Source organism: Myotis brandtii, unplaced genomic scaffold (genome assembly GCF_000412655.1).
Source record: "Myotis brandtii unplaced genomic scaffold, ASM41265v1 scaffold686, whole genome shotgun sequence".
NCBI classification, from domain to species: Eukaryota; Metazoa; Chordata; class Mammalia; order Chiroptera; family Vespertilionidae; genus Myotis; species Myotis brandtii.
This window is the reverse complement of record NW_005370683.1, coordinates 1,824,118-1,852,095: the sequence shown is the minus strand read 5'-3', so window position 1 is coordinate 1,852,095 and position 27,978 is coordinate 1,824,118. Positions and strand designations below refer to the sequence as shown.

The window sequence follows — 27,978 nt, the reverse complement described above, 5'->3', positions numbered from 1 at the left end:
TTCTATAATCGAAACAATGTATAACTTCAGCTCTGAGATCCCGGCAGGCTGAAAGCTGGTTTCTAGGGTTTTGTTTAGCTTCTTATTTGCAACATAGTACATAGTTGCTTAGAGTTGCAACTCAGAGGCCGGCAAGTCAGGTGGGGAACGTTGGAGTCTGCAGTCACTGAAGCAAGGAAGCCTCATGTTCGCTTCCAGCTGCCTGGCTGCCGGCCGCCATCTTGGCTGACAGTTAATTTGCATAAGGATATGCTGATTAGCCAATGGGAAGGGTAGTGGTCGTACGCCAATTACCATGTTTCTCTTTTATTAGTGTAGATTTTCTTTCCTGCAGACCTGTGTACATATCCATTGCAATGCCTAGATTCCTGCATTTCCCACTTTCATCACTTGGCAAACTTCAAATCACAGTTCAGATGCCCCTTTCTTCTCTGGAACCCAAAGGCAGGGTTAGGCATTGCCCTTTGTACATTTTCATTATAACTATCTCTCTCTACTATAATTGTTTAGTTGTTCATTTCTTCTATTAGACTGTAATTACTTGAAGGAGGGACTAGGTCTTACTTATTGTTGCATACAAATAACTTATTGAAATAAATGACATACAGGAGAAATTTAACAAATAAATATTGCATAAATGAATTAGTAAACACCTATTGCCTAAAATATTTTCATTAAATTCTTTTAGTAATTTTATATGATTTTTTTCAGGCAAGATAATGATAATGTCATAAATTTTAAAAGCTGAATTGAGAACAACTATTGTTATTCATATACATGAGATCAATTACCCATAAATAATATATTTCAAATTATTTATATACTAATTCCATGAAGAAATATAAATTTTTCAGAAATAATATGCACATTTATAGAGAGGAGAATGCATTAACATATAAGAAAATGGAAGCCTATTTTTCCAACCAAATGTTTTATAAAGAATTGGGCCTTTGCCCAAGAGAGGCCTGCTCTTTGTCCTCAGCTTCTGAAAGGTCACCTATACGTCATACTGAAGAGTCTAACAATGTGATTTAGTGTGGGAGTTAGCAGCACCTGTATAGTTTTAGAGTAGGGGCTGGGCTATGCCAGAAAGAACAAGATTGGGATTCAGAGTAAGTAGGGGTTAGGGGTCATGTGATATCAGTCAACCTAGAGACCTAGATTAACCATTTGGGCAATCAATCAGTTATGCCTATGTAATTAAGCCCCAATAAAATCTCTGGAACCAAAGCTCAGGTAAGCTTCCCTGACTGGCAATACTCTGTGCTTATTGCTACATACCAAGGTTGATAGAGTAATGTATCCTGATTCAATGGGGAGAGAACAGTGGAAGCTCTGTGTTTGGTTCTTCTCCTGGCTCTGCCTTGTGCACTGCTGCCCTGGGCTGAGCTTAGTTCCTGTAAAATACTGTGACCATAAGTATAATAGCTTTCGGGGAGGTCTGTGAGTTCCTTCCAGCAAATCAAAACTGAGACTGGTTTTGGCAACTCCCAGCACGTGGAGTAAGTTCCAGAAGTGAAGATGACCTCGGAGACTGTGCCCAAGTTTGTACTTGGCCTAAATCCTCATACCATGTTAAATAGAATTCTTCTAAGGGAGGGAGTAAAGAAATATTATTTTACCATTTATAAATGATTTAAAAAATATTTGAAGGGAAGATGAAAATTGTGAAGCAGGTAACTTTTTCTAAAGACTAATTGGCACATAGTTCTGAGTAATTTTCTGTTAGAAAAATAGATAATTATGGTAAAATAAAATAATTTAAACACTATATATTTGTAAAAAAGTCTGTTTTAATAGGCTTAGACATCATTACTAGCACTGTATTTTGACACCAAATATTCATTAATGAAAAGATATTAAGTAAAATCATTTTAAACTATTATGACATAGATAGTAATATTATGGAAAGAATAATGTTTCCATAAAAGTAAAAAGCACTTAATTCTATTACATGCCTCATTATGTAAACTCACTACTTTGTTTGCTTCATGCTCTAAGAGAATGATAATCCTATTATTAAACTACTATATCAATAAACCATGTGATTAGATTGGAATTAAAAAAAACACTTCAGAAATTAAAAATATTTTATTTTAAAATAAATTGAGAATAGAAAAATAATAAAAATGAACAAATTGTGGCACTGTAATTGCCCTTTGTAAAACATTTGAATACTCTAAACTTAATATTCTTTTTTTCTTAATAAAATTGCTCTTTTTCCCCCCTAGACTCTCAATTTGAAACATTGCTCTTTACTTATTTTATTCTGAAATCAATAATGGGGTCATTATTTTTATACTTTTCACATGTAATGAAAGACACAAATTGTTTTATGTCAAAATATTACATTGCACTTAGAGTTATTGACTCTTCATAGTAAATTCTCTAAAAGTTTTAATTAAACTATCCTAAAAGTTTAATGCTAAGCTCATTTTAAAAGTCAGCTCTTTTCAAAACATTAGAAATTAGGTGGTAATGATGGGTCTACTTCTATAAAGCAATAATAAGTGACTTTATCATTTATTCTCATTTGCTCTATATTTGGTGAAGGTGTGGCATTGAAATGCCTCAGGAGGAAAGCAAAGGAAAAACACTATATCACTTCCAATATAGCTGTGTGTGTAGAAAAGCTTTCCTGGAGGTTATATAAATGGCACTAGCACTTTTCATACCTCAGGAGAAGTAGAACTTCTCAGTGGTCAACAGAAAGCTTACAAAGCAAGTAAAGATCATGGACCTCAGCACATTCTAGCCACAAATTAGATACGAATGCTCTCTATATTTTTCACTAAAAACCACAGCTTGGCTGAATTACAGAATGCTTCCCTTCATATGAGGAGAGTTGAATCACATACTGGAAATTGTGATAGCACAGCTCAGGGATATTCCAAAGTGTATATGTGGTTTACCACTTAGAAATTTCCCAAATTTGAATCAAAAGACTTCCAAAATATAAATGCCTATATCTTCCTTCCCCCCTCTGCCATGAACTAACTCATTCCTGCAGTATAAATGAATCTGAATTACTAAGTTATATTAACAATTGAATTAATCAGAATGAAAAATATTACAGATGTGGTATAGACAAGAGCTAGATAAAATGTATAGCTCATAATGGCTATATATCAACAAAAACATGTTTTTTGTTCTGTCAAAGTTCAGAATGAAGGCATTCTATATTGAAGGATGGAAGAAAGCACATCCTTTTAAGTGAACAGTTTAGAAACTTATAAGTAAAAATTATTATATATGTATAATACATGCTGTATCCATGAAAAATAAAAAAATTTCTTTTTTACTTTTGACTGGTTATGTTAAAGAAAACTTAACTATAGCAAATACATTATATGCAACTTTAAACTTAAACACCATCATCATCAATATGACTAACAGTAAATATTTAGTAAAGGACTCCAAGGTGCCAGGAACTACTATAAATACTTTACACGTGCAAACTCACTTGCTCTTAACAACAGCCCTGTGTGATAGGTAATTTTCTTAAGCATTTTTATTTATTTTTTAAATATATTTTTATTGATTTCAGAGAGGAAGGGATAAGGAGAGAGAGAGAGAAACATCAATGATGAGAGAGAATCATTGATTGACTGCCTCCTGCACGCCCCCACATTGGGGATCGAGCCTGCAACCTGGGCAAATGCCCTGACCGGGAATCAAACTGTGACCTCCTGGTTCATAGGTTGACACTCAACCACTGAGCCACGCAGGTCAGGCTTAACCATATTTTAGAGATGAGGATGCAATACTACTACTGCTACTGCTGCGACTAATAGGATGCTACTACTGCTACTGCTACTACTGTTAGTGTGTTATGTGCCATTGAGTTGGCTCTGATTCCTGGTGACTCCATGAATGAGTGTGATCCACAATGTCCCGTCCTCAGCAGCCCTGCTCAGCGCCTGTGGATGCATGCCTATGGTTTCTTTTATGGAGCCAACCCACCCCAATTTGGCTTTCCTCTTTTCCTGCTGCCTTCCATTTTCCCCAACGCTATTGTCTTTTCCAACAATCCCTGCCTGAAATTATTGGGAAGATACAAGGGGTAGATGGGATACCAATAGAATTATTTCAAGCCACAGAGACTTATTCTATCAAAATCCTAATATGACCATGTCAACAAATATGGAAGACAAAACAATTGCCTGCAGACTGGAAACGCAGAACACACATCCCAATCTTTAAGAAGGGAGATGCCAAGAAGCGTGGTAATTATAGGACCATTACTCAAATTCCCCATGCAAGCAAAGTGATGCTTAAGGTGAGGCAACGAAGTCTTCCAGCTTATAGGGAGCAAGAAATGCCACATGTTCAAGCTGCTACAGATACTACTATTAAAACTGCTACTACTACTTCGACTATTGCTACTGCCACTGCTATCGCTACTACTAATTTATTAAATGCCTTTTAGACATATTATATGTAACAATTTGCTAGCTACTTTATCTACATTGTCTTATTTAATTTATAATTCTTAGGGAGATACTATTAACATTCCCATTTTAGAGAGAAGAAATTTGAGATTTTGAGTGAAGCTACTGGTGGAAGGTTTAAGAGTTCGCATACAGTCCTGGTTTCATAAGGTCAAGCTGTCACCAAACTAGTGCTTATAAAGGTCAGACAATGGGATTTAAGTTCTTAGTTTGGTAGGTAAATGTGGATACTTCCTCATAGCAGGAAGAATAAAATATGTTATTATTTTATCTATATGTTTATATATAAGAAAATAGAAAGAACAGTACAATGTCACCTGTATACGAACCAATTAGAGTCAATAATTGTAAACTTCCTGCCATATTTGCTTTATCTAATTATCTATCTAGCTGGTTCTATATTTTATTTTCTCTATCCTCCACCTATCTATTGTTGAAGCTATAAAAAACAAATCAGATTTCACTGCTCAAAACATTACATTGAATCTCCAAAAAAGTAAGGCCATTCTCTTGCATGATAAAAACAAAAAACAAAAAACATTTTCACACATAATTAACACTAATTAAGATAGAATGTAAATAAAATTAATTATGTTTTAAAAACATTAAAATGAAGTGATGTTTTTGAAAATTTAAAAGCATACATAAATTAGGGAAGTGGTGGAGAAAAATTACTGGGAAGTCTCCCAGTATATATAGAACCAATGGAAATGTTGAGCATCCTTAAATTTGACTATTTTGATGGCCAAAGAGTCCAATTTTGATCAATTGGCTCATTTTAAATTAAAACTCAAAAAAGAAGAAATTTTTCTTGAGGTCTCTGCCTTAGCATTTTGAATGAGGGACAAAAACATCAAAGCTTTGGATTTAGAAGCTATGTTTTAGAGTTGAAAGAAAACTTGGATATCATTTAATTTGTATGGTTTTTAAATTGGCTCCCATTAGCCTCAGGGTTCTGAAGATCTTCACAGGCCACTTGGTAGAGGAAGGGATCAGATTGGGGAATTTTTTGACAGGAAAGTGTGAGAAGCCCTATGGTTAGGCTTTTGGCTATGTAGTCTCCCACACATGCACACACACATGCATACAATTTCTTCAGTCAGAGCAACCTTACATTCATCTTTTTAATTTATGGGAGTTCTGATTTAAATTTTCTTTGCAAAAAAGAAAGGATTCTGCTGCTAAAAATTATTTATTGTTGCTTTTCAAAACTTCTTATGTAGCCCAACTTCCTCATGAGGCAGATGAGAACCTGGAAGCTCAGAGTAACTATTGTGCCCAAGGTCATATAACTAACTCTTCAATGGCAAGACCAGAACAAGAATCCAGATCTTTAGATAGTGTTCTGTTCTTAAAAACAAGCTGGAAAAATTAATGGTGTTTTTTTTGGGCGGGGGGGGGGGGGGGGAATGTAACAGCTAATGACAAATAGTATATTTCTAGTGTGATATCAGAAATAAAAAAATCGAAATCCACGATGTAAAATATTAGCATTGCTAAAACTCTATAAAGTTTCCATGCTTATTTTCTCCTTTTTAAAATTTTAAATACTCACTGTATTTTTCAAGAATAAAAGCCAGAATAATTACTGCAGCAATGTGTAAGTATGCAAGTTCTATATAAAGCAAATGGGTCTTTAATATTCTACGCATTTTTGGAGATTCTCCCAAGCCAATACATCTCTGAAGAACAAAGACCTGCTTCTACCAACAAATGCTTACTAAGGACTAGACGAGGCTATGGGATGTTATGCTAGAGAGTATCTTTGGCTTACATGGTCTCTATACTAGACGTGTGAGGATAGACACATGTAGTGAACATAGATACCCACCTCCTTGCTAGCTGATGGGAAGAGCAAATAAAATACAATAGTTAGTTTAAGTAAAGGTATTAGGGTAGTAAAAGGGAGGTCTAAAAGGGCATGTGTTCACAGGGACATGCAAAGGAGAGAGAGATTACAGAATTCTCTAGCTTTTTTCCCAATTAATTACTGGTAAGAACTGAGAAAAAATTTGGCCAAAGGTAGAATGCCTTTATGAGTTTTGTGTGTCACAGACTGTGTCAGGGGACTATACACATTTACATATTTCTTTTTCTCTTCCACTGCTCATAAAAACATATGACCTTAAATTCACACACACACACACACACACACACACACACACACACACACACACACACAAAACAACAACATTAAATCTTCCCTCTATTCCATACTATTTTGGCAAAAGTTTATTCTAGCCTCATAAATCTTTTGTCCTCGGCATTCTCATCTGCTCAAAATAATATAATGCTCTTTGTTTCTAACATACTTCTTAAAACCTGTCAGTGGCCAATCCATTTATTCCCAAGTCTCTCTTCTTTAATCTTCCTCTAGAGGAGTGTTTCTCAATCTTGGCACTATAGACAATTTAGATCAGATCATTTTCTGTTGTGGGGACTGTCCCCGGTGTTATAGGAGTTTAGCAGCAGACGTGTTCGACTGATGCCCGTACGCACTGCCCTCCTCCAACCACCCTGCAGTTGTCACAACCAAAGTCGCCTAGGCAGAAAAACTGCTCTGGGTTTAAAAGTGCCACTTTAGGGCTTATGTCATCTCACTGTGCCTGCTTTCTGCAGGTCTAATTTGACCTTTGCCTTTTCCCGTATTACTGTACTATCCTCCTGTTCTCTTCCAACCTGTTGTTCCCTAACTCTGGACAACCTTTTCCTTGCTCAACAGTGAATAGAGTAAATGTGAAATTGAAATACATAAAAATGATGCCCGTTTTATTATTGTTATTTCTCCCTCTTTCTCCCCTCCACCCACTTTTTTTGGCATGTCTTGCAGAAGCAAAATTTCTGTTCAAGTTCATAACATGCTCTAGGATGGAATATGTATGTCTCGCTCATATTTAACATATTTTTGTGACATGTTCAATCTAATTAATATTTTCTTTAAAAAAGAAATATAGCCTAAGGGTATGAAATCTGTCTCCTTTAATTATGAATGGTGTTGTCAATATAGTCAGGACAAATGCATAGCCACATACCTGCAAACACACACATACACCTACCTACCTAAAGGAGATCATTAAGAATTTTATAGTTAGACCACCTGAGACTCTGTGGACTTTATTTACAATGTACTGCAAAGGTAGCTAATAGTATAGGAAAAATGAAGTAATTTGGATAACCTCAAGTGAACATAAAAGGCTCATTAATCAGGAGTATGGAATAAATTCTGAGTTGAACATTACTATCTTACAATGTTTCAAATAATGGGAGGAGGGTTATCTAATACATGTAGGTGTGGATATTAACCAGTGGATGATAAGCCGAAGTAGAGAGGAGCACAGGGACTGTGTCAGACCACCTGGTTTCAGATCCTCCCTCTGCTGCTAGCAAGGTGAATAATTAATTTCAGCAAGTTACTTAACCTTTCTTTTCCTCAGTTCTCTCACCTCGAAAATGGAGAAAATCACAACAATAACATGTGTTCCATAGAGGACTGCCGTGTAGATCAACTGAGAAATACATGGAACACATTTAACCCAATACTGGCCAAATAGTAAACACTCAACAAATGTTGACTATTGTCCCTTTACTACCCTCAGCAAGGAAATACAGAGAATTTTATTTTTCTTGGACTAAGTGTCCCACACAGCAAGCAGCGCAAGAATTGATTTATGAAATATGAGATCTACAATAAAAAAACAACTATCTGGCAAAAGCTATTGTAATTTTCAATGGAGAATGATTCTCAATTGTAAAGAGTATTCATAATAATCACTTATAATTGGCCACATCTTGTGCCAAGCACTCTTATAGGCATTCTCTCATTGAATTCTCACAAAAAATGTTATGAAGTAATTGGTTTTGCAAACCCAATGAAGTAATCTGAATGAAGTAAGTGAATTATTAATAACATTTTACAGAGGGGGAAATCTGAGGCTTAGAGAGGCTTAACCATAGGCTCGGTCACAGGATCCAAATTGAAAAAAATGGAGCCTAGAGCCCAGGTCTGGTTGTGGCCCAGTCTCTGAATAATTCATATGATATTTATAAATTCAATGCAGATCAAGCAATTTGCTTTTTGGTAAAGTACAATGTTAACATTTATTTGTAATAAGAGAATCAGAAAAAAAAATATTACATTGGCAACAGCCAGAATTCAAAAGTTTAATAACTCATGTGATTAACAAAGATAATAGCTCTGACAGGGAGAAAGTTGTCAAATAGTTTTTAAAAAATGACTCAAAGTTTATGTCAAAAGATAGGTGGCTATTAAAACATAATTTCTGAAGATCAGGTAAGTGGTAGATAGTCTAAAGTCCTTTCTAGAACAAGAAGGATTATAAATCATATTGGTAAATAAAATGACTCTCCCTTTGGTATTTAAGGGAGTAAATAGCTATTGAATTAGAAAATCAAAATAGAAGCCATTTCAGAGTTGGACATTAGTATATGGGAAAATATATTTGTTTAATTTCATAAACAATCATTCCAGACTGAAATTTGAAATCTTATGCAAGGCTGCCACAGGGTGGTCAAAATCTGGAACAGCAAGCTAAAATTAAAGCACTGAGTACTGAGTAAAAATTCTTTCTAAAATTAAAGTGGAAAATAAAAATTTAGGTTCTTGAAATAAAATGTTTAAATTGTGAACTTTATACTCTCTTCATTAATTAGAGCTTCAGATATTAATTTTAGCAATTAAAATGACTAAAACGTAATGATGATAACCGTAGCAGTTTGATAACTGTGATAGCAACGCAATGTTTACATCTGAATTTTAAACTCACAGATTTAGCTCTGATTTATTTTGGATCAGTGTTGTGTTTGTTTCTGTCAGTGTTTTATTCACCCATAACTTTTCCTGGCATGTGGTATGTGCTCAGTACAACATTTTTAAATGAACAAATAATACTCAATTATTGAAATGTTACCAGAATTTGTTTTAAATATCAAAATATTATTTAGGAAACCAAAAATATATATATATACTGATACTTTTACCTGCAACTTGAATAATAGACATTGCAATTAGCAATGTTTCTTGCTTTGCTGTCCCTAATACCTGCTATCACTATTATGTTTTCTTTTTTGGTTTTTAATTTATTTTAAATGTATCTTTATTATTGAAAGTATTACAGCTGCCCCACCCCACCTTTGTTCACTAAGCTTTAGATAGAAAGAGCCACTAGGACAATGGTCTATTAAGGAGCGCAGAAGCAATTACTAGCCATCAGGATTATCTCTCACAAGGTGATCAAACACAAATGGTATTTTCACTTAAATCTTGTGTTGTACATCTAGCAGTGAAGTCTGACTTTGAAGTTTGCCTTAAAAGAGAAAGAAGACATGAGGGAAAGCTTTATGGGTTTCTTGGGTTCAAACGACAGAATTAAGCTTAAGAATTTATTTGAAAGTATTCTTGTTTTTCCCCCCTTTTTTGATATTTAGAGAGTTGAATCCCATCCGTCCATCTACAAAATGCTAACATGTGCAGGAGTTATTGTCACTCAATTAAGCTGCATAGTTAGCCAGGGAACATGTTTTCTACAACTCAGAACCGTTATCTGGTGGGCTGAGCTGAAACCAGGGTTGGTGAGCTGAGAGCAGGGTGTGCAGGCAGGATTCTCCTCTGGATAAGCTGAGGGGCAACTACAGGGATCTCCATGGCTACCTTCTGCAAAAGGGGGGTGATAGTGAGGGTCGAAGTCCATTACATTTTTGTGGTCTGCTTTGTGATTTATTTCTTAATTAGCATTCCAGTTATTTCTTTATTTTTCACTCTTTTAAAGCAAGGGGCTCTTTTCTCCTCTCTCCCTTTGCTAATATCTTTTTTTGAAATGTTTATTTACATTAACCAATGCAATGTAACTACTGTGTTAAAAACATCAAGAGGCTCCACAAATAAAGTTTCAGCTTCATTTAGGCAATTTATACCCCAACATCTGTTTATATAGACTTCACAGCGGCTATTAACTACTTGTATAAATTACGGTTGTTATATTTTTGGAATTACTCAATTTATAAAACCAAAGAAATAAGCAAAATTAAAGGTCTATTTTTAAAAAAATAAGATTTCTGTTTATCTCACTTTAGTTTTTCTTAAATTGAGTATATACTAAGTATCATTTGCTTTTCTTGCAAAACAACACACAATTTGAAGAAATTATTAAAGATTTTGGTGTAAATTTCACTAGTTTTGGGTATGTTTATGATTAAGCATGTCAACATAGTTTGACATATATATAAGCAAAATATATCACATGGCATAATGTGAAAATAGTTCTCTGCCAATACCCAGTTGTCATTTTTTATTTATTTTACTTTTTAATTTTATATATGTATATTTATTGATTTCAGAGAGGAAAAGAGAGAGAGATAGAAACATCAATGATGAAAGAGAATAATCGGTCGAATGCTAACATGTGCAGGAGTTATTGTCACTCAATTAAGCTGCATAGTTAGCCAGGGAGCATGTTTTCTACAACTCAGAACCGTTATCTGGTGGGCTGAGCTGAAACCAGGGTTGGTGAGCTGAGAGCAGGGTGTGCAGGCAGGATTCTCCTCTGGATAAGCTGAGGGGCAACTACAGGGATCTCCATGGCTACCTTCTGCAAAAGGGGGGTGATAGTGAGGGTCGAAGTCCATTACATTTTTGTGGTCTGCTTTGTGATTTATTTCTTAATTAGCATTCCAGTTATTTCTTTATTTTTCACTCTTTTAAAGCAAGGGGCTCTTTTCTCCTCTCTCCCTTTGCTAATATCTTTTTTTGAAATGTTTATTTACATTAACCAATGCAATGTAACTACTGTGTTAAAAACATCAAGAGGCTCCACAAATAAAGTTTCAGCTTCATTTAGGCAATTTATACCCCAACATCTGTTTATATAGACTTCACAGCGGCTATTAACTACTTGTATAAATTACGGTTGTTATATTTTTGGAATTACTCAATTTATAAAACCAAAGAAATAAGCAAAATTAAAGGTCTATTTTTAAAAAAATAAGATTTCTGTTTATCTCACTTTAGTTTTTCTTAAATTGAGTATATACTAAGTATCATTTGCTTTTCTTGCAAAACAACACACAATTTGAAGAAATTATTAAAGATTTTGGTGTAAATTTCACTAGTTTTGGGTATGTTTATGATTAAGCATGTCAACATAGTTTGACATATATATAAGCAAAATATATCACATGGCATAATGTGAAAATAGTTCTCTGCCAATACCCAGTTGTCATTTTTTATTTATTTTACTTTTTAATTTTATATATGTATATTTATTGATTTCAGAGAGGAAAAGAGAGAGAGATAGAAACATCAATGATGAAAGAGAATAATCGGTCGGCTGCCTCTTGCAGACCTCCTACTGGGGATCAAGCCCGCAACCCGGGCATGTGCCCTTGACTGGAATCAAACCCGGGACCCCTCAGTACACAGGCACACACTCTATCCACTGAGCCAAACCAGCTAGGGCCTATATTCTTTATATCTATACATCCCTGTGCTTAATTTCAGGGCTTGTATCATGTATGTTTTCCTATTCTTAAACTAAAACAGCTATTTAGCCCTTTTCAAATCACACGGATTTGTTCTCCAAACCTCCCCATATATATATATATATAATTGATCTATTTCTTACCCTCAAAGAATAAAATAAATACCCTAAAATAATCGTTTTAACAAAGGATAAGTTTATGCTCTTACCTCATTTAAAGTTAATGTGAAGGCACTAGAACCCAGAGTAAAGATATACTATGGTGTACTACATCAATATAAAAATTGTATAATAATTCAGGGGAAATGGACCTACCACACAAAGAATAGTTATTGATTAATATTTCTACCAAAATCCTCAGGGCTAGCCATTTTTTCAGAAATGGGCAGGAGTGCTATGATGAACATAAGGAAACCCATGAAAAGCTTCTCTTTTTTTTTTGGCCTGTTTTTCAGTCTCATGTAAATGATTATAGTAACAGAGCTGTAGTGCAGACACATGGGGTCACTGGGATGTTAATACGATGAATCTTAAAACACATACCATAAAATTCCGCCGGTAATGAATGTTCTCTTTGTTGAAATCGATCACGTAGCCATTGAAGGACCAGACGAATGTGAGGTCCAGGGCCCGATCAAAGGAAGCAGCACACTGCATGGTGGCATTTTCTCCAACAGTGACATCAGCGTTAAGCGGGGCCAATATAATTCGCGTGGGATCTGGACATTTAAAATAAAGGAGTAACGCACAATTCAAGAAAATAGTACCGGCTACATTAAAAGAATGAAAATCAATATATTTTGATTGCTCTGTGCAAAGGAATATGATGTTTTCAAATTCAAATTCCAAAAACAATTTCACTAAGAGATTTGGCCAGAGGCTTTTCAAATGGAAACTTTGCAGTAGGTGGACTTTCTTAGAAGCTTATCGTACATTATAAATGCATCAATGCCAAACTAAAAAAACAACAACACAATTTTAATTAAACGCTTCCTTACCTGTGATAACAAGGGTCCCAGTGCTATTAGCCTTCCCTCTATTATTTTCTGCAAAGCATGTATAGATGCCACCATCACTCCTTGTAATGTTATTGATTTCCAAGCTGCCATCTTCCCAAATGAGTGTTCTATTGAAATGAAAATAATATGTAATTCATAAAATTAATCTCATGAAATACTTTATTTTTGTATTAGTTTACAGACACTAGCTTAGTTTAGCACATTTTACACGAATTAGTTGACAGTGAGATTTTTATTTTCTTTAAAAACATTTTTAAAATTAATTTATTTGAGAGACAGAGAAGCATTGATTTGTTGTTCCACTTATTTATACATTCATCGGTTTCTTCTTGTATGTGTCCCGGCCTGAGATTGAACCCTCACCCTTGGTGTATCGGGACATTGCTCTGATCAGCAGAGTGACCCGGCCAGGGCTGACAGTGAGACTTTGAAAGAGGAAACATTGTAGCCTGTGTTTATAACATTCTTTCTCGGCATTGAGTGCCGTTTTAGAAAGCCATCTCCATCTTTTTCTTGGACTATTGCAATCATTGCTAACTGGCTTCCTGCGTTTACCCTTGCTCACCCATAGTCCCTTTTCCTTGAGTCAGCCAGACATCCTATATAATGAAGAGGTGATATGCAAATTGACCGTCATGCCCTCACACACAAGATGGCCGCGCCCATGTCCTCACAAGATGGCCGCACCGATGTGGTCACAAGATGGCCACGCCCATGAATTCACTATTTGGGAAAATTTATTTTACAGAGGATTTGTTTTCATATAAGTAATGTAAATGTTGTTTGTTCCAACTTTTCTTTGCAGAAGATAGTCTAGTTCTAAGATGAATGAAGTTCTTACCCAATACTGTCAGTGTCTATTATAATCAGGATTTAATTTTTAGGCTTCTATAATTAATTTATAAGGGAATTTAGAACACTGAAACTCAGATTCTTGGTAAATTGCCTAAGGCCACAGAAATAATGAACAATAAGATATAAAATAGGATCTCTTTAACTTATTTTTCTCCTCATAAGGGCATCTATATCCATTCATATTTTATTTAATTTTATGCCATTAGCCTAATAACTATACCAGTAAGAAAATGGAAAAAATGACTTCAAAGTACTAATCACTTCTTCCCATCTTTTTAAGTAAACAGGAACTTCTCATCTTCCTAACAAATAGATCATCTACCAATGTCTTGGTGGCTTTGGGATAATACAAAAATCATGTGACTTGCATAGATTATTTATATAAAAGTCACACTAAATACTTTCTGTAAGGTTCCAAGAAGAAGCTATGGTTATAGTGAGTACAAAAGACTGGGGAGGAGACAGGATGAAAAATAAGAGGAATGAGATGTGAAGTTGGGGGATCAGGAAACATTCCAGGCAGTGAGAGTAATATGTGCAAAGGCCCTGAAGCAGAGAGTATAGGATGTGTAAGAAACGCAGGAACTAAAATCATTATGGCTTGTCTTTAGAAGAAAATAGAGAAGAGTTTTAAGAGATGAGATATAGTAAGCCAGATCATCAATAACAATGTTTCTATGCTAAGGGGCTTGGGCTTCATCTATGAGTAATGAAAATCTGAGTAAAGGCTTAAATAAGGAAGGAAAAACATATTTTGCCTTTTATAGAGCATTCTGGCCAAGTATATAAGATAAATCTACTTCAGAATCATCCAATAAAGTAAGTAAGATGCGCATTATTATCTCTATGTTGAGGTATCTAAAGCCTGGAAAGATTAAAGTGAACTTTTGAAAATACATGGCTAATCTCCAAACTGAAAAACTTAAACTTGTGTCATAGTGATATGAATGATCATATGCTAACATAGTCCTCGTATTAGGATGATCACAAGAATGGCTGTGTGGGGGACAGAGGTGGGGTGGGAAGAAAGGATAGTGTAGGGATAGCACTTGCTTCCTTGAACACGTTAACTTTTATAGTTAATATGTCTAAGAGTTATTAAGAATTTAATGAAATGGTACTGGAAGAATTAATGTTAAAGGAAGAATCAATTTGTTCAATTTGCTGCTGAACCATTAGCTTTTAATTTAAAAACCTTGGCTTCAATTCTAATGAGCACCAATATTATAGGCCTCTCCAGCCAAGGATTTCTCTGAACCATGTTTCATAGATTTGTTTTTCTCCTATCATAATATTTTTAAAGTCTTTGAATCAGATTGTATTACTTTTTTAGGAAAGGATCTATAAACCCAATTTTGTTCACTACTTTAATCCATTAATAATCACTTTATAATCAATATAGTATTTGATGTAAATATAGGTTTGAAAGTTATAAAATAGTATGTATAAAGAAAAGTTAAACTAATTATTTTTAGAGAAATAAATATTTCTGTTGAAAAATATTCAGCAAGAAACTGAATAACTCATTAAGGATAACTATAATTTCATTCTGATTAATATAGTTATAAAAAGTGGTTCTACATTACAAATTTATTTCTCTTCCTGGTTAGTGGCTTGTAAAATGATTTACGCAATATTTGCAATCAGTAGAGAGGAGACATGTCTTGATAAGTTATAATTAAGTCCTCAGTTGTATGATTTTGCCAACAGAAATTATGTGTAATTGTTCATTTATATCTGATAGATGGCTGTTAGCTATAAAGAGATCTTTATCTGAGCCATTGTTGGAAAATATCTCCAAAATTCTTTCTACTCCAGAGTCTGTATACTTTAAATATTACTAAATAAGATTGAGATTATTCTGAGTAATTTTTTGTGATGGTTAGTGAGTAATTTATTAAAGACCAGATAGTTCCTAGCTTGTCTGACTACTTGTCTATATCATATTACCTGAAAATAAGAATAAGATCCTAGGAGTTTAATCTATATTGATTTAAGAATAAAGACCATCTTCCTGGCCAGTGTGGATCAGTGAGAGTGTCAACCCATAAACCAGGAGGTCATGGTTTGATTCCTGGTCAGGGTACATGCCCGGTTGTAAGCTTGATCCCCAGTAGAGGGCCTGCGGGAAGCAGTTAATGGATGATTCTCTCTCATCATGATGTTTCCATCTCTTTCTCCTTCTCCCTCCCTCTCTCTGAAATAAATGAAAACATATATATATATTTAAAAAAAGAATAAAGACCATTATTACAAAAAAAAAATCAAGCTCCCTACATATTCTTACTAAAAATTAATTTCAATGCCACGGAAGAACTGCCTGAAAGTACAGGTGAAATCAGTGATACAAGGAAGTATACATTTTAAAGATGATAAAGAGCCCTAACCGGTTTGGCTCAGTGGATAGAGCATTGGCCTGCGGACTGAAAGGTCCCAGGTTCGATTCCGGCCAAGGGCATGTACCTTGGTTGCAGGCACATCCCCGGTGGGGGGTGTGCAGGAGGCAGCTGATCGATGTTTCTCTCTCATTGATATTTCTAACTCTCTGTCCCTCTCCTTTCCTCTCTGTGCAAAATCAATAAAATATATTTAAAAAAAAGATGATAAAGATCAATTGAGAGCTAATATACATGAGAAAACTAACACTACCAGTGTGATTCTAAAAAGAATAATTGTCGCTGTTGTTTCCATTGCGACCTAACTATAATTTTTATTGACTCACTTGCTAAATAATTAAATGGAAGTGGGGTGAAAATTGGCTAAGGATTTACACTAGAGCCTAGTGAGAAAAAAGTGTGGCATGATATTGTTGGTACTGTGATATTATGGAACTATGGAAAGCAGATACCAACATAGGATTAATCATGAAGGAGATGTATTAATGGCAATGAAGAGCAAAGAAAACAGAGAGGACAGCAAGTGGATGACCAGATGCAGATCTTACTCCAGATGAAGGAGAGAAGGAAGGAAGGAAATCTGGGTGCAAATGACTTGGGCTTCAGTGTAGATCGAGGGGAGTATGGTAAAGCCATATGGTAAGGCCACTGGAGAGTCGTCCAGCTAACAATGCCCATCACAGGAGTCTGGGACCTTCTAGGAACTGGCCTGCCTTAAAATCCCTCCTGGGCTCAGTCACTGATTGAGAGCTGCCTGTGGAAAGTGTGGGCTTGGCTCAAACACACTGATAGTTTCTGAGTGTGGCATCTGGAGCAGTGGATCAATTACACTCCTTATAGTTGGAGAGTTTAGAGGCATGCTGCCAAAGCTTCCACAGTATCAAGCAATTACTCTTAGGATTATATTATTTTGTTACTATGTTTCTCCTTCACGAAGCAGAAAGCACATACTCTGTCATGAACTTAAGTTGGTACTGGATAGTTAAAGAAAGGAAATGAAATCCCGGAATATATTATTGGTGGAAAATCTTATCAGAGGTTTTTATTAGTAAGGTAGATATATATAGTATTTTTCCTTTATCAAGTTTGGCCCTTAAAATGAAATATATGAAGGATTGTTGGCATGTGTTTTGCAAAGCTTCAGAGATAAATTAAGTTTTTGGAAATTATACATTTAAAGAAGGTAAATATCCAGTGGCAGATGAGTCAATATTAAATCAAAGTGCAAGGCACTATATGATAAATATGTGTTATATATAAAGACTATAGTACAGTTATATATAATAAGTCGTTTTGGTCTCTAGCTTCTAAGGTAGAGGCAGACAGGCAGAGGGAATAGATTTAGGTTCTGTTCAAAGAAGAATTTTCTAAATATTAATGTTATAGAAGCTGTTTACTAAAAGAGGTTTTAGAATATCCTTTTTTTAAGTTCCTAAAAATAAGATATACTTGTATTTCTCTGTAGCCATGAAAATGTCAGTCTGTCCTCACTTCAAAGTCAGAATTGAAGTCTTAAGGTCACATTTCCGGAAGACCTGGGCTCATTTCCTTGAGGACTGTGACTGGTTTGAGCTTGTCCCGCAGAGGTGCAAAAGTCATTTGATGGTGGGATGTGGAAAACCACTTGCGTCAGTTCAGCTCCATGTAGTTCATTCACTCAAAAGAAAGGTTGATTGAATGACTACGCAGTGATCAGTGCCTTACCACTTAATGTGTTCCTGGCACACACACAATATTTTTTTTCTAATGAGTTAATGAATACTATTATCATTGAAGACATGGCCCCACACAAAGAAGATACAAATTTTCTACATAAAGATGGTATCATCTAATTAAACCTAAATTATCTCAGATGAAATATGTATTAGAGAAAAAAAATATGGGAAGAGGGATAGGATGAGAATGGCAAGACAGCGTAACTTTGTGTGTGTGTGTGTCTGTGTCGGTGTGTATGTGCGTGTGCATGCATTCAATACTAATTGGAATTATCAGGCAAACCTTTCTGAAGGTGCAAAATCCTGAAGGAAGTGAGGAAGAAATTGTAAAATTGCCCAGTGTCTCAAAGGCAGTCAGAGGACTGTGGTTTTCACTATGTGAGAAGCAAGGTCACTGGATGGTTTCAAGCTGTTGAGTGACATCACTGAGCAGAAGAGTGACATGATATGCCTTATGTCATTTATGTCTTCACTAGAGGCCCAGTGCACAAAATTCGTGCACTGGGGCGGGGGAGGGGGGATCGCTCAGCCCAGCCTGCACCCTCTCCAATCTGGGACCCTGACCCCTATGGGATTGGGCCAAAACCGGAAGTAGGACATCCCTCTCACAATCCAGGACTGCTGGCTCCTAACCTCTCGCCTGCTTGCCTGATCACCCCTTAACCACTCCCCTGCCAGCCTGGTCACCCCAACTGCCCTCCCTGCAGGCCCAGTTGCCTTCAACTGCCCTCCCCTGCAGGCCTGGTCGCCCACAACTGCCCTCTCCTACTGGTCCAGTTACCCCCAACTTCCCTTCCCTGCTGGCCTGATTGCCCCCAATTTCCCTCCCCTGCTGGCCATCTTGTGACCACATGGGTGCGGCCATCTTGTGAGGAGTTGGATTTCCAGTTTCTGGACTAACCTGCTGCCATTGACAAGCCACTCTGTCCCTTTACTCCATGAAAATTTTGGTTTGGGTGCAGCTTTGGGTTTGCATTCGATTATAACCCTTCCGCCTTTTGCAGCCAGGATCTTCTTCTTCATAGGATTCATTTCAAAAGTTGGAGCCAAAGCTAAAAGAAAGTAAGTTATTATTTTTCTCTTTCAGTAAAAAAAATTTCTGCTATTCATCTTTTATTTTGTTTTGATTACTAATCAACAGAAAAGATTAATTTCACCAAATATTATCAGCTATGACCAATACAATTTTTGTACTTAATGCTAATACCTTTTTCTTTTATTTAATAATTTTAATGAGGTATATTTAACTTATCATAAAATCCACCAATTTTAAATATATAATTCTTGGTGACTGCTGGATTATTATAAGTATTAGTTACAATCAAATGCTATATACATATTTACCTTGAAAGTAACATCTAATTCAATTGTTTTGACTGAATTGCACAAGAGAAGTGAAGTAAAAGACTGGAGGAAATTGAGCACCATCATTAATGATGACCTATGGTCATAATCAATACTCTCAACTACACTGTAAATGAACTGTCCTCCTTTACAAAGGAGAGAAGTGATAGCTATTAAAATTGCATCATTTGCTGAAGGTATCACAGGCAACACATACCAGGTAGGATTCACATTAGCATCTAGTTCCTTGTGATTTGCAAACATGCTTTTTTTACTAAGCAATATGACTCCTCCCTCATTGAACAAACATGCATTGAACACCAACTGAGTGCAGGTACTATGAGATGGTAAAATAAACAGAGAGAGCCCTGCCTTCTGGGGAATCCAATTAAGGTCATGATTCACCTGTAGTTAATCTTTACCTCCATGTACAGAAAAATAATTATGAAAAGAAGATATAGAGTCTCATAAAAGGTTACTCCATTGATGGCAGGCTCTAACTTTCTTTAGGGTCCCCACATTTAGCTCATTTCTCAACCTCCTTGTTTATTAGCAGACTCTAGGGCAGCGGTTCTCAACCTGTGGGTCACGACCCCTTTGGGGGTCGAACGACCCTTTCATAGGGGTCGCCTAAGACCATTGAAAACACATATATAATTACATATTGTTTTTGTGATTAATCACTATGCTTTAATTATGTTCAATTTGTAACAATGAAAATACATCCTGCATATCAGATATTTACATTACGATTCATAACAGTAGCAAAATTACAGTTATGAAGTAGCAACGAAAATAATTTTTATGGTTGGGGGCCACCACAACATGAGGAACTGTATTAAAGGGTCGCGGCATTAGGAAGGTTGAGAACCACTGCTCCATTCATCAATTTCCACACATTCCAATCATCTGTAACTATGTCCTTCCTGGAGCATCTTTTAGGCCTAGGTATATCTTTTTAATTTTTGATTTATTGATTGATTTTAGAGAGAGAGGAAGGGAGGAGAGAGAGAGGGAAATAGAGATTGATTTGTTGTTCCACTTATTTATGTATTCAGTGGTTGAATCTTTTGTGTGCCCTGACTGAGGATCAGACCTGCAACTTGGTGTACTGGGACAAAACTCTAACCAACTGAGGTACCCGGCCAGGGTCAGGCCTGTTTATCTTTATCCAGGTCTTGACTCTTCATCTTCTAGTCCTGTGATTCTCAATTTTGTCTGTTCATCAGAATTATCTGAAGACCTCGACATAATACAGATTTAGTATTTTGGGGTGGGCCTGAGATTCGGCACTTCTAACAAGCTCCCAGGTGTTGCTACTGCTCTGGCTGCTTTTTACAGCAACGATTTAGTTTATCCCATTCTTTCCTTAGTCTGAGTTTTGATAACTGACAGATTAAAAAGTAACCAGCCAACTACTGCTGTACACCTAACTCAGGGTGTGGTATGGGCTTAGTAAACATTGTGGGTGATATATTACTTGTAAAATATGGGACAAAATTTAAAATGATTATATATATATTTTTAAATATATTTTATTAATTTTTTACAGAGAGGAAGGGAGAGGGAGAGAGAATTAGAAACATCGATGAGAGAGAAACATCAATCAGCTGCCTCCTGCACACTCCTGTGTCTGCAACCAAGGTACATGCCCTTGCCCGGAATCGAACCTGGGACCCTTGAGTCCGCAGGCCGACGCTCTATCCACTGAGCCAAACCGGTTAGGGCTAAAATGATTATATTTTAAAAGTCTAAATGTATCTAGAAAATGATCATTTTTCTTGAATAGGTTCAGTTTTAATGAAATGATTGATTTGGCATCGTTATTTAAGTAACTTTATACTCATCTAATATTTAAATTTCTAGGTACAGGATCTAGAGTATGTTCCCATATATTTTAATAGTGGGAAGGAATAAGGGAACATTTTTCCCAATTAAGAAGAAGACATGTTTTTGTGTGTGTGTGTGTGTGTGTGTGTGTGTGTCCTTTTTGTTCTTTACTGGGCCTATTAAAAAAAGGGGAGAGTGGATGGGAAATGATCAACCAATGAATTTGTATGCATATATGCATAACCCGTGGACACAGACAATGGGGTGGTGAGGGCCTGGGCAGGGGTAGAAGCAGGATGGGAAAGGCTAGAAGAGGTTAATGGGGGGAAAAGGAGGATCTATGTAATGCTTTCAACAATAAAGATTAAAAGGAAAAAATATCTATATATACTTAAAAAGGAGAAAAAAATAGTATCTGGTATAGAGTAAGTATTCAACAAATATTGGGTGGATGAATAATGATTTTAAACAACTAAAGAAAGGTTCCTAAAGGTAATAAACAAATATATATTGAGACTAATATAAAAATGCCCAGGAACATTGCTCTTATGCTGAAAATGCTGTTTGCTTAGTTACTAAATTAATAGTCATTAAATGGTTGACAGATCTAATGTTTTAATATGGAGAGATCTTCAGCCTGAACTGTTGAATATTCATATTCATTTGTAATGCATTAGGATAAACAAGAAATTTTAACAGAAAATATAAATTTCATATTTGGAAAAAAATGTAAATTCACCTCATATGCTCTCCAAGAGTCAAATGGTTTTTTGCACTCCATACCAAAATAATGTGGTATGAAACTGAAGCCTGAACATTTGCTTGATATCCAAATGAACTAGATCAAATATATTAACCAAAATGTTTTGACTTTGTGGGAGAAGAAATGGAATATGATCCTCAATATTATAATAAGTAGAAGGGAAAGTTAAAATTACTACCTCCATTTTTTAAAAAGATCATTTATTTTTAATACTTCCTTACAGTTCTGTAACTCCTATTCGTAGTATTTTAGTGTCACTAAATTTGTAGTGATAGCAATGTTTTAAAGATTTCCCTTGGTGTAGCAAGAATAAAGTATCAGGGTAAATTAAAAAAAAATGAATATAGGGCACAGGTAAGGGGATTGTTTTTGGACAGGAGAAGACCGACCTGTCTTTCTCTGGATGAAGAGATGAAAGGGCAAGGGTAGTAAAGATGTAGATAGTTTTGAATGAGGGATGGGAAATTGAAATATTCTATTTCAAAGGGTTTCGATTTTCATGGAGAAGTAAGAAGGCATTATGAAAGTAGAAGTCAGCAAGGGACAAGGAGCTTGAAGAATGTCCCGAGGGTCTTGCGTAGCAATTGTAGGGCATGAGACCCAGGGACTGATACAGCGAGCGAGTGCTCAAGACTCCTCCTCTGAGGCTGGGCCATGTGCCTTGTGAAAGCATTATCCTCACTATGTGATTGTCAGGTAGCTATTTAGCTGCCCAGATAGAGGAGTGAACAATTCTTGTAAAAATTGGCATGTGTAAGGTTTTCTTTACCATTCACAACATTTTTTTAAACTATTATGCTCCATGTTGCCTTATATTCATTTACTGTTCTTTAATGAAAGGAAGAAAAAATAATAATATCCTTGTCCAAACCACATTTTAAACGTTTCTAACTTAATAATGCCAGAATATAAAGTGAAATCAAGTATGATCTGCAGACACCCTCTGGTCATTTTTTAATGAATCACTTTCTTGCTGAATGTTAACAGGAACCAGAAACGATACCCACCTAAGATCTTCAACTCTGCATTTGCATAAATAGCTCCGTACGTGTTTTCAGCTATGCACTGGTACATGCCAGCATTTTCGAACGTCACGTCATACAGTCTCAATTCTCCTTTATGATACTGATGATACTGAAAGGAACAAAAAGGAGAAACATTTCCTCAATAAACTTCAACAGAAACGCTTTCATTTAGAAATGGGCTTGGATGTCTTTTTATTTAAGTACATTATTCTGCCCCACTATGAACTAAGCCAAGTGGGATGTCCATGGGGAACTCAAACCCACTTACCATGCTCAGTGGCTCCTATTTTATTCCTCCCACCGAGCTGAGAGCCCGCCTTCCCCTCCCAGCCCAGCTGGGAGGCTACCGTGGGAAGGTAGAGAAGGACACCACTGCTGCCCCTTACTCCCAGGGCTAAAAATAGGACTTTGCTCTTACCTCTGTTCCTGTGGGTCAGGAAAACAGTGGCAAGAAAAAGAGGACAATATCATGGAGTGGAGACAGATGAGTAAAAAGAGGGGTGAAAGTGGAACAAAGGGAAAAATAAGGAGAGAAGGTAGACATAAGATTGCAGAAAGTTGTTTACGCTGAAAGAAGATAATTCATGTTCACTTTCTTGCTTGTTTTTTCAATGAAACATTTTTTATTAAAGGTCCCATGTCTCCTTACTCTATTGACTCTCCTGACATATTTATCCCAGGACCACCAGGAGTATTACCTAAATATGGACCCAAGAACCACGCAGTACTTGCACATACATACCACATATCCATTTTTCAGCCATCGGATAGTAGGAATGGGCTTCCCTGTGGCCACACAAGGCCAGTAGAGGTCACTGCCTATATCCACCTCTGTGTCATTGATATGCTCTACCCATTCAGGAAATGCTAAAAAATAAAGAACAAAAAATAAAATAAAATAAAAAATAAAGAACAGTGTAAATGTCAAATGTAATTCTCAACATTCATCATATTCTTCAGTATGAATAATGCTTTTAGTTGACCTTCATTACATCAGCTATGTGTGTGTCATAAAATCAATGTGAGAGCCATTGAAAGTGAATTCCATAGGTCTGCAGGTAGATTTTAACCTATGTTATTATAGCAGGAGTTAACTATAATTCAATTTGTAATTATTTTTCTATTTGTGAACCATGTTATATTAGAAAGCTAATGCATGGATAGCAGTAAAGTAATTTATATTTATAACATAAATCTTTCAAAATGACAAAGTTTTAAAGAATTATGTCTTAATTATGACACTATCTCTTCCTTTTTAGGATAAAGAGTCATTTTTCCCCACTCCTTTAGATATATACTATCTTTCTTTTTATGTAATTTTGGCTAGTATCCGCAGTAACTTGACTTGTTCACTAAAATAACCTTTAGATGTTATAAACTACATATAGTAGCTATAAATGGTGAAATCTATGCTTGAGAGAAATTGATCTCAGCCTCGTCAACTGATCCAATCTATTGAGAGCTTAAAAATGCTAGGAATGCCACTCCTCCCCCCAAAAATAATATTTATAGAGAGAAAACAAATAACCTGATAATCTTTTTTAGTATTTAAGTTTTTTAAGTAGTCCAAATAGATGTAAGTAAATAAATTATTGTAAAATAAAGAAGGAGAGAACCCTAGTAAAGTATTTTATTTAATTTTTTTTGAAAATAACTTTAATTATATTCATTTTATGACCAAATCAATAAACATATTTTTTATAAAGTACTTAATGTGTATAAATAACAAAGGACCTAAAACTTTAAAAAAAAAATTTTCACCTAAGGATATGTTTCCATTGATTTTTAGAGAGAGAGGAAGAGAAGGAAAGAGAGAGAAAGGAAGAGAGAGAGAGGGAGAAACATCAATATTGGTTGCCTCTTGTATGCACCTGGACAGGGGATTAAACCTGTAACCTTTTAGTGTACAGGATGATTCTCCAACCAACTGAGCCACCGGGCCAGGACGAGACATAAGACATTTTTATGATCTCACTGAACTCCATCAACATTATGTGTATATATGTCTACATATGTATTTTTATAGTACATCCTATATAATAAAAGCCTAATATGCTAATTGTCCAGTCATCCAGTCGACCATTCAACCAATCCTATCTAATAAAAGAGAAACATGGTAATTAGCCGTAAGACCGCTACCCTTCCCATTGGCTGATCAGCAAGATATGCAAATTAATCACCAGCCACGATGGCGGCTAATTTGCATATGTCAGCTCCAAGCAGGGAGGAGCCAGCCAACGATTGTTGATGGCGGCAGAGGCGGGGAACCAGGGTGGAGCCAGCCAGCAATTGTTGACTTGCAGTGGCTGCAACAGTGCGGTGATGGGGCTGGTGCCTTCCCCTGATCAGCCCGTTCGACTCCCACAAAGGGTGGCCAGACTGTGGCTTAGGCCCACTCCCCAAGGGAGCAGGGAGCAGGTAGTAGGACATTCCCTAGGTCTCCCAGTATGTGATAGGGGGCAAGCTGGGCTGAGGGAACCCCCTCCCCAGTGCACAAATTTTTGTGCACCAGGCCCCTAGTCAAGAAGTAATATGCTAATGATAGGCTGAGGCCACCAACTGCTCGCTATGACAAACACTGACCACCAGGGGGCAGATAGTCTACCGGTTGTCCAGTCGCTATGATGTGCACTGACCACCAGGGGCAGATGCTCAACTCAGGAGCTGCCCCCTGGTGGTCAGTGCGGGAGTACTGCTCAGCCAGAAGCCCTGAGCTGGGATCATGGCTGGCGAGCACAGCAGCGGTGGCGGGAGCCTCTCCTGCCTCTGCAGCAGTGCTAAGGATATCTGACTGACAGCTTAGGCCTGCTCCCTGTGGGGAGCGGGTCTAAGCCATCAGTCGGACATCCCTCAAGGGCTCCTGGACTGCAAGAGGGTGCAGGCCAGGCTGAGGGACCACCCCCCCCCCCGAGTGCATGAATTCCGTGCACCAGGCCTCTAGTATAATATAATTTAGTATGTTTTTTGCTTATAATTATGTTTTACCTGTAACATATGGAGATTATTTTAAAATAAATATTCATAATATGTTATACTAATTGATAGAGATTTTATTCTGTATATAATATTAGTAATAGATAAAACAGGAATATCAGCACCATTCCTGCCTTAGCCTCACACAGGTGACACAGAGATGTCATATTAAAAATGAGAAGAATAAATAATTGAATCAGCTTGTTGCATCCTATATAAGATTTAATTATGCACTCCTCTGCTTGCTTGTTTAGATCAAAAGATAAAACTTTGCATGCCTCATTAGTTCAGAGAAATAGCAGTTTCCTTAAATTACCACCTATAAATATCTGCTCTGTCACCTTGATTCTTCTAAGAATTTACATATTAGACAGTTAAGAACTCTACTCTGTTGAGAATCTGGAGGGTAGATTTCTTAATATGGTGAATTAAGACCAATCTATAAGTGCTAGAAACCAGACAGAGAGTGGCAGCTATATTTAAAAATATGTAAGAGTTCTAAGCAGGATTTTTCTCCCCTCAGTAGGCCACCCATGTATATTTGATGTGTATCAAATGAGTTTTGTTGGGGTATTAAATATACAAGTTTGGAGGGCAGAGAAAATGTCTGGGTCAGAGTTTTGTGACTGAAATAAAAAAAGAGGTTCAAAGATCCAATCCCCCTTGCTCCAATATTAGAAGGGCACGAGTTTGGAGGAGGAGAGTGGTGTAGGAGGACATTAACAAAGTGGGGTTCCATAGCAGAAGCCTAGAAAGTGAAGCATGGAAGAGGGAGGGATCGACTATGGCAACTGCTGTTGTTCAATCAGGAAAGATATAACTGAGAATTGACCATCAGCTTTGGCAAAAAATGGATGTCATTGGTGATCATAAAAGCAAAGGTTTCAGTGGAAAGGTGGGGATAAAAATCAAATCAGAGTGTATTTAAGAGAGAAAAAAATGGAGGCAGCATTTTTAAAGAGTATACACAATTCTGTCACAATTTTTATTACTTTTTTTTAGGGGAGACAAGAAGAAAAAAATGGGGTGGTAGCCAGAGGTAAAATGAAGAATTTAAAGAAGGAAGAAACAAGAGCCACTAGTTGAATAATCTAGTAAAGAGAAAAAAAACTTCTAATGCTGTAAGGAGGAGGGATGTCTGGGACAATAACCTTAAATAAGTAAGAGGGGGAGAATCTGTACACAAATGGAGGTGTTGGTGTTGGCCTCCGATAGCAACTGAATTTATAATAATAAGAGATATGGGTAGAGATGCAGGTATTGGGTAGATGTGGATGGGAGAATGTAGAAGTTCTAACTGAATTACTTCCATTTTCTCTATAAGATAGGAAGCCAAGATACAGGTTTGAAGGAAGTAATGAAGGCATGAAATGTTTACCTAAGGGAGTGGGCGAGTAAGTGGACCTGGGAAATGTAATATAATTGCCGGGTAACACTAGGATTCACTTAAAGTTAGTGATGCATCATTTACAATGAATTCACCAACATGGAGTGTTTATCTCAAGGCAAATTCAAGTTCCTGGCTCCAGGCACTGAGAGGCAGAGAGCTCTATTTTTCCAGGGTTAGCCTCTGCAAAGCTAATAGACAAAGTAGAGAGATGAGTGAGCTGAGAGGATTTACAGGGGAATGATACTGATGGATCACACATATACTATATGCGACTTAATTAGACATAATTAATGCGACTAATTAGACATAACAAATATTTTATGATTTTGCATCATGTAATATACTTCACTGTTATTAAACTATTAATCACTATGTACTACTAGTTTTTTAAGTATAAAAATGGCTGTAAATTTATAAAAAATTTAAAACAATATATCTACCTTGAACATAAATTCTTGCCTGGTGTCTGTCCTTCCCTTTAATATTCTCAGCCTCACATTCATAAGTGCCCTCGTCTTCGAGCTGGATGTTGAAGATCTTCAGGACGGCCCCAGAGGTGCTGATCTCGGCAGTGCTGGGCATGGGTTCCAGGACCTTTCGCCACCGGATGTCAGGAACAGGGCTATAAGTAGGAGATGCAAGAGCTGAGTCCACAATGCTTAGGAGGCAAACTTATATTTATGTTGATAGCTAAACATTTACATCATTTATTTTCAAAAAAAGC

At 36.4% G+C, this 27,978-nt stretch overlaps 1 protein-coding gene across 3 annotated transcripts in view; it reads right to left on the bottom strand.

The window, feature by feature from the left end:
• Positions 1-27,978, bottom strand: part of CNTN1 (contactin 1) — a 279,131-nt gene that overhangs the window by 88,716 nt on the left and 162,437 nt on the right. For all 3 annotated transcript variants that reach the window (XM_014529573.1, XM_005881686.2, XM_005881687.2), the window contains 6 exons: positions 27,695-27,876; positions 23,634-23,758; positions 22,874-23,000; positions 18,831-18,981; positions 12,943-13,070; positions 12,488-12,663 (listed from right to left, as the gene is read on the bottom strand). In XM_014529573.1, coding sequence (XP_014385059.1) covers positions 12,488-12,663; positions 12,943-13,070; positions 18,831-18,981; positions 22,874-23,000; positions 23,634-23,758; positions 27,695-27,876 — 889 coding nt within the window. The remainder of the gene's footprint in view (positions 1-12,487; positions 12,664-12,942; positions 13,071-18,830; positions 18,982-22,873; positions 23,001-23,633; positions 23,759-27,694; positions 27,877-27,978) is intronic.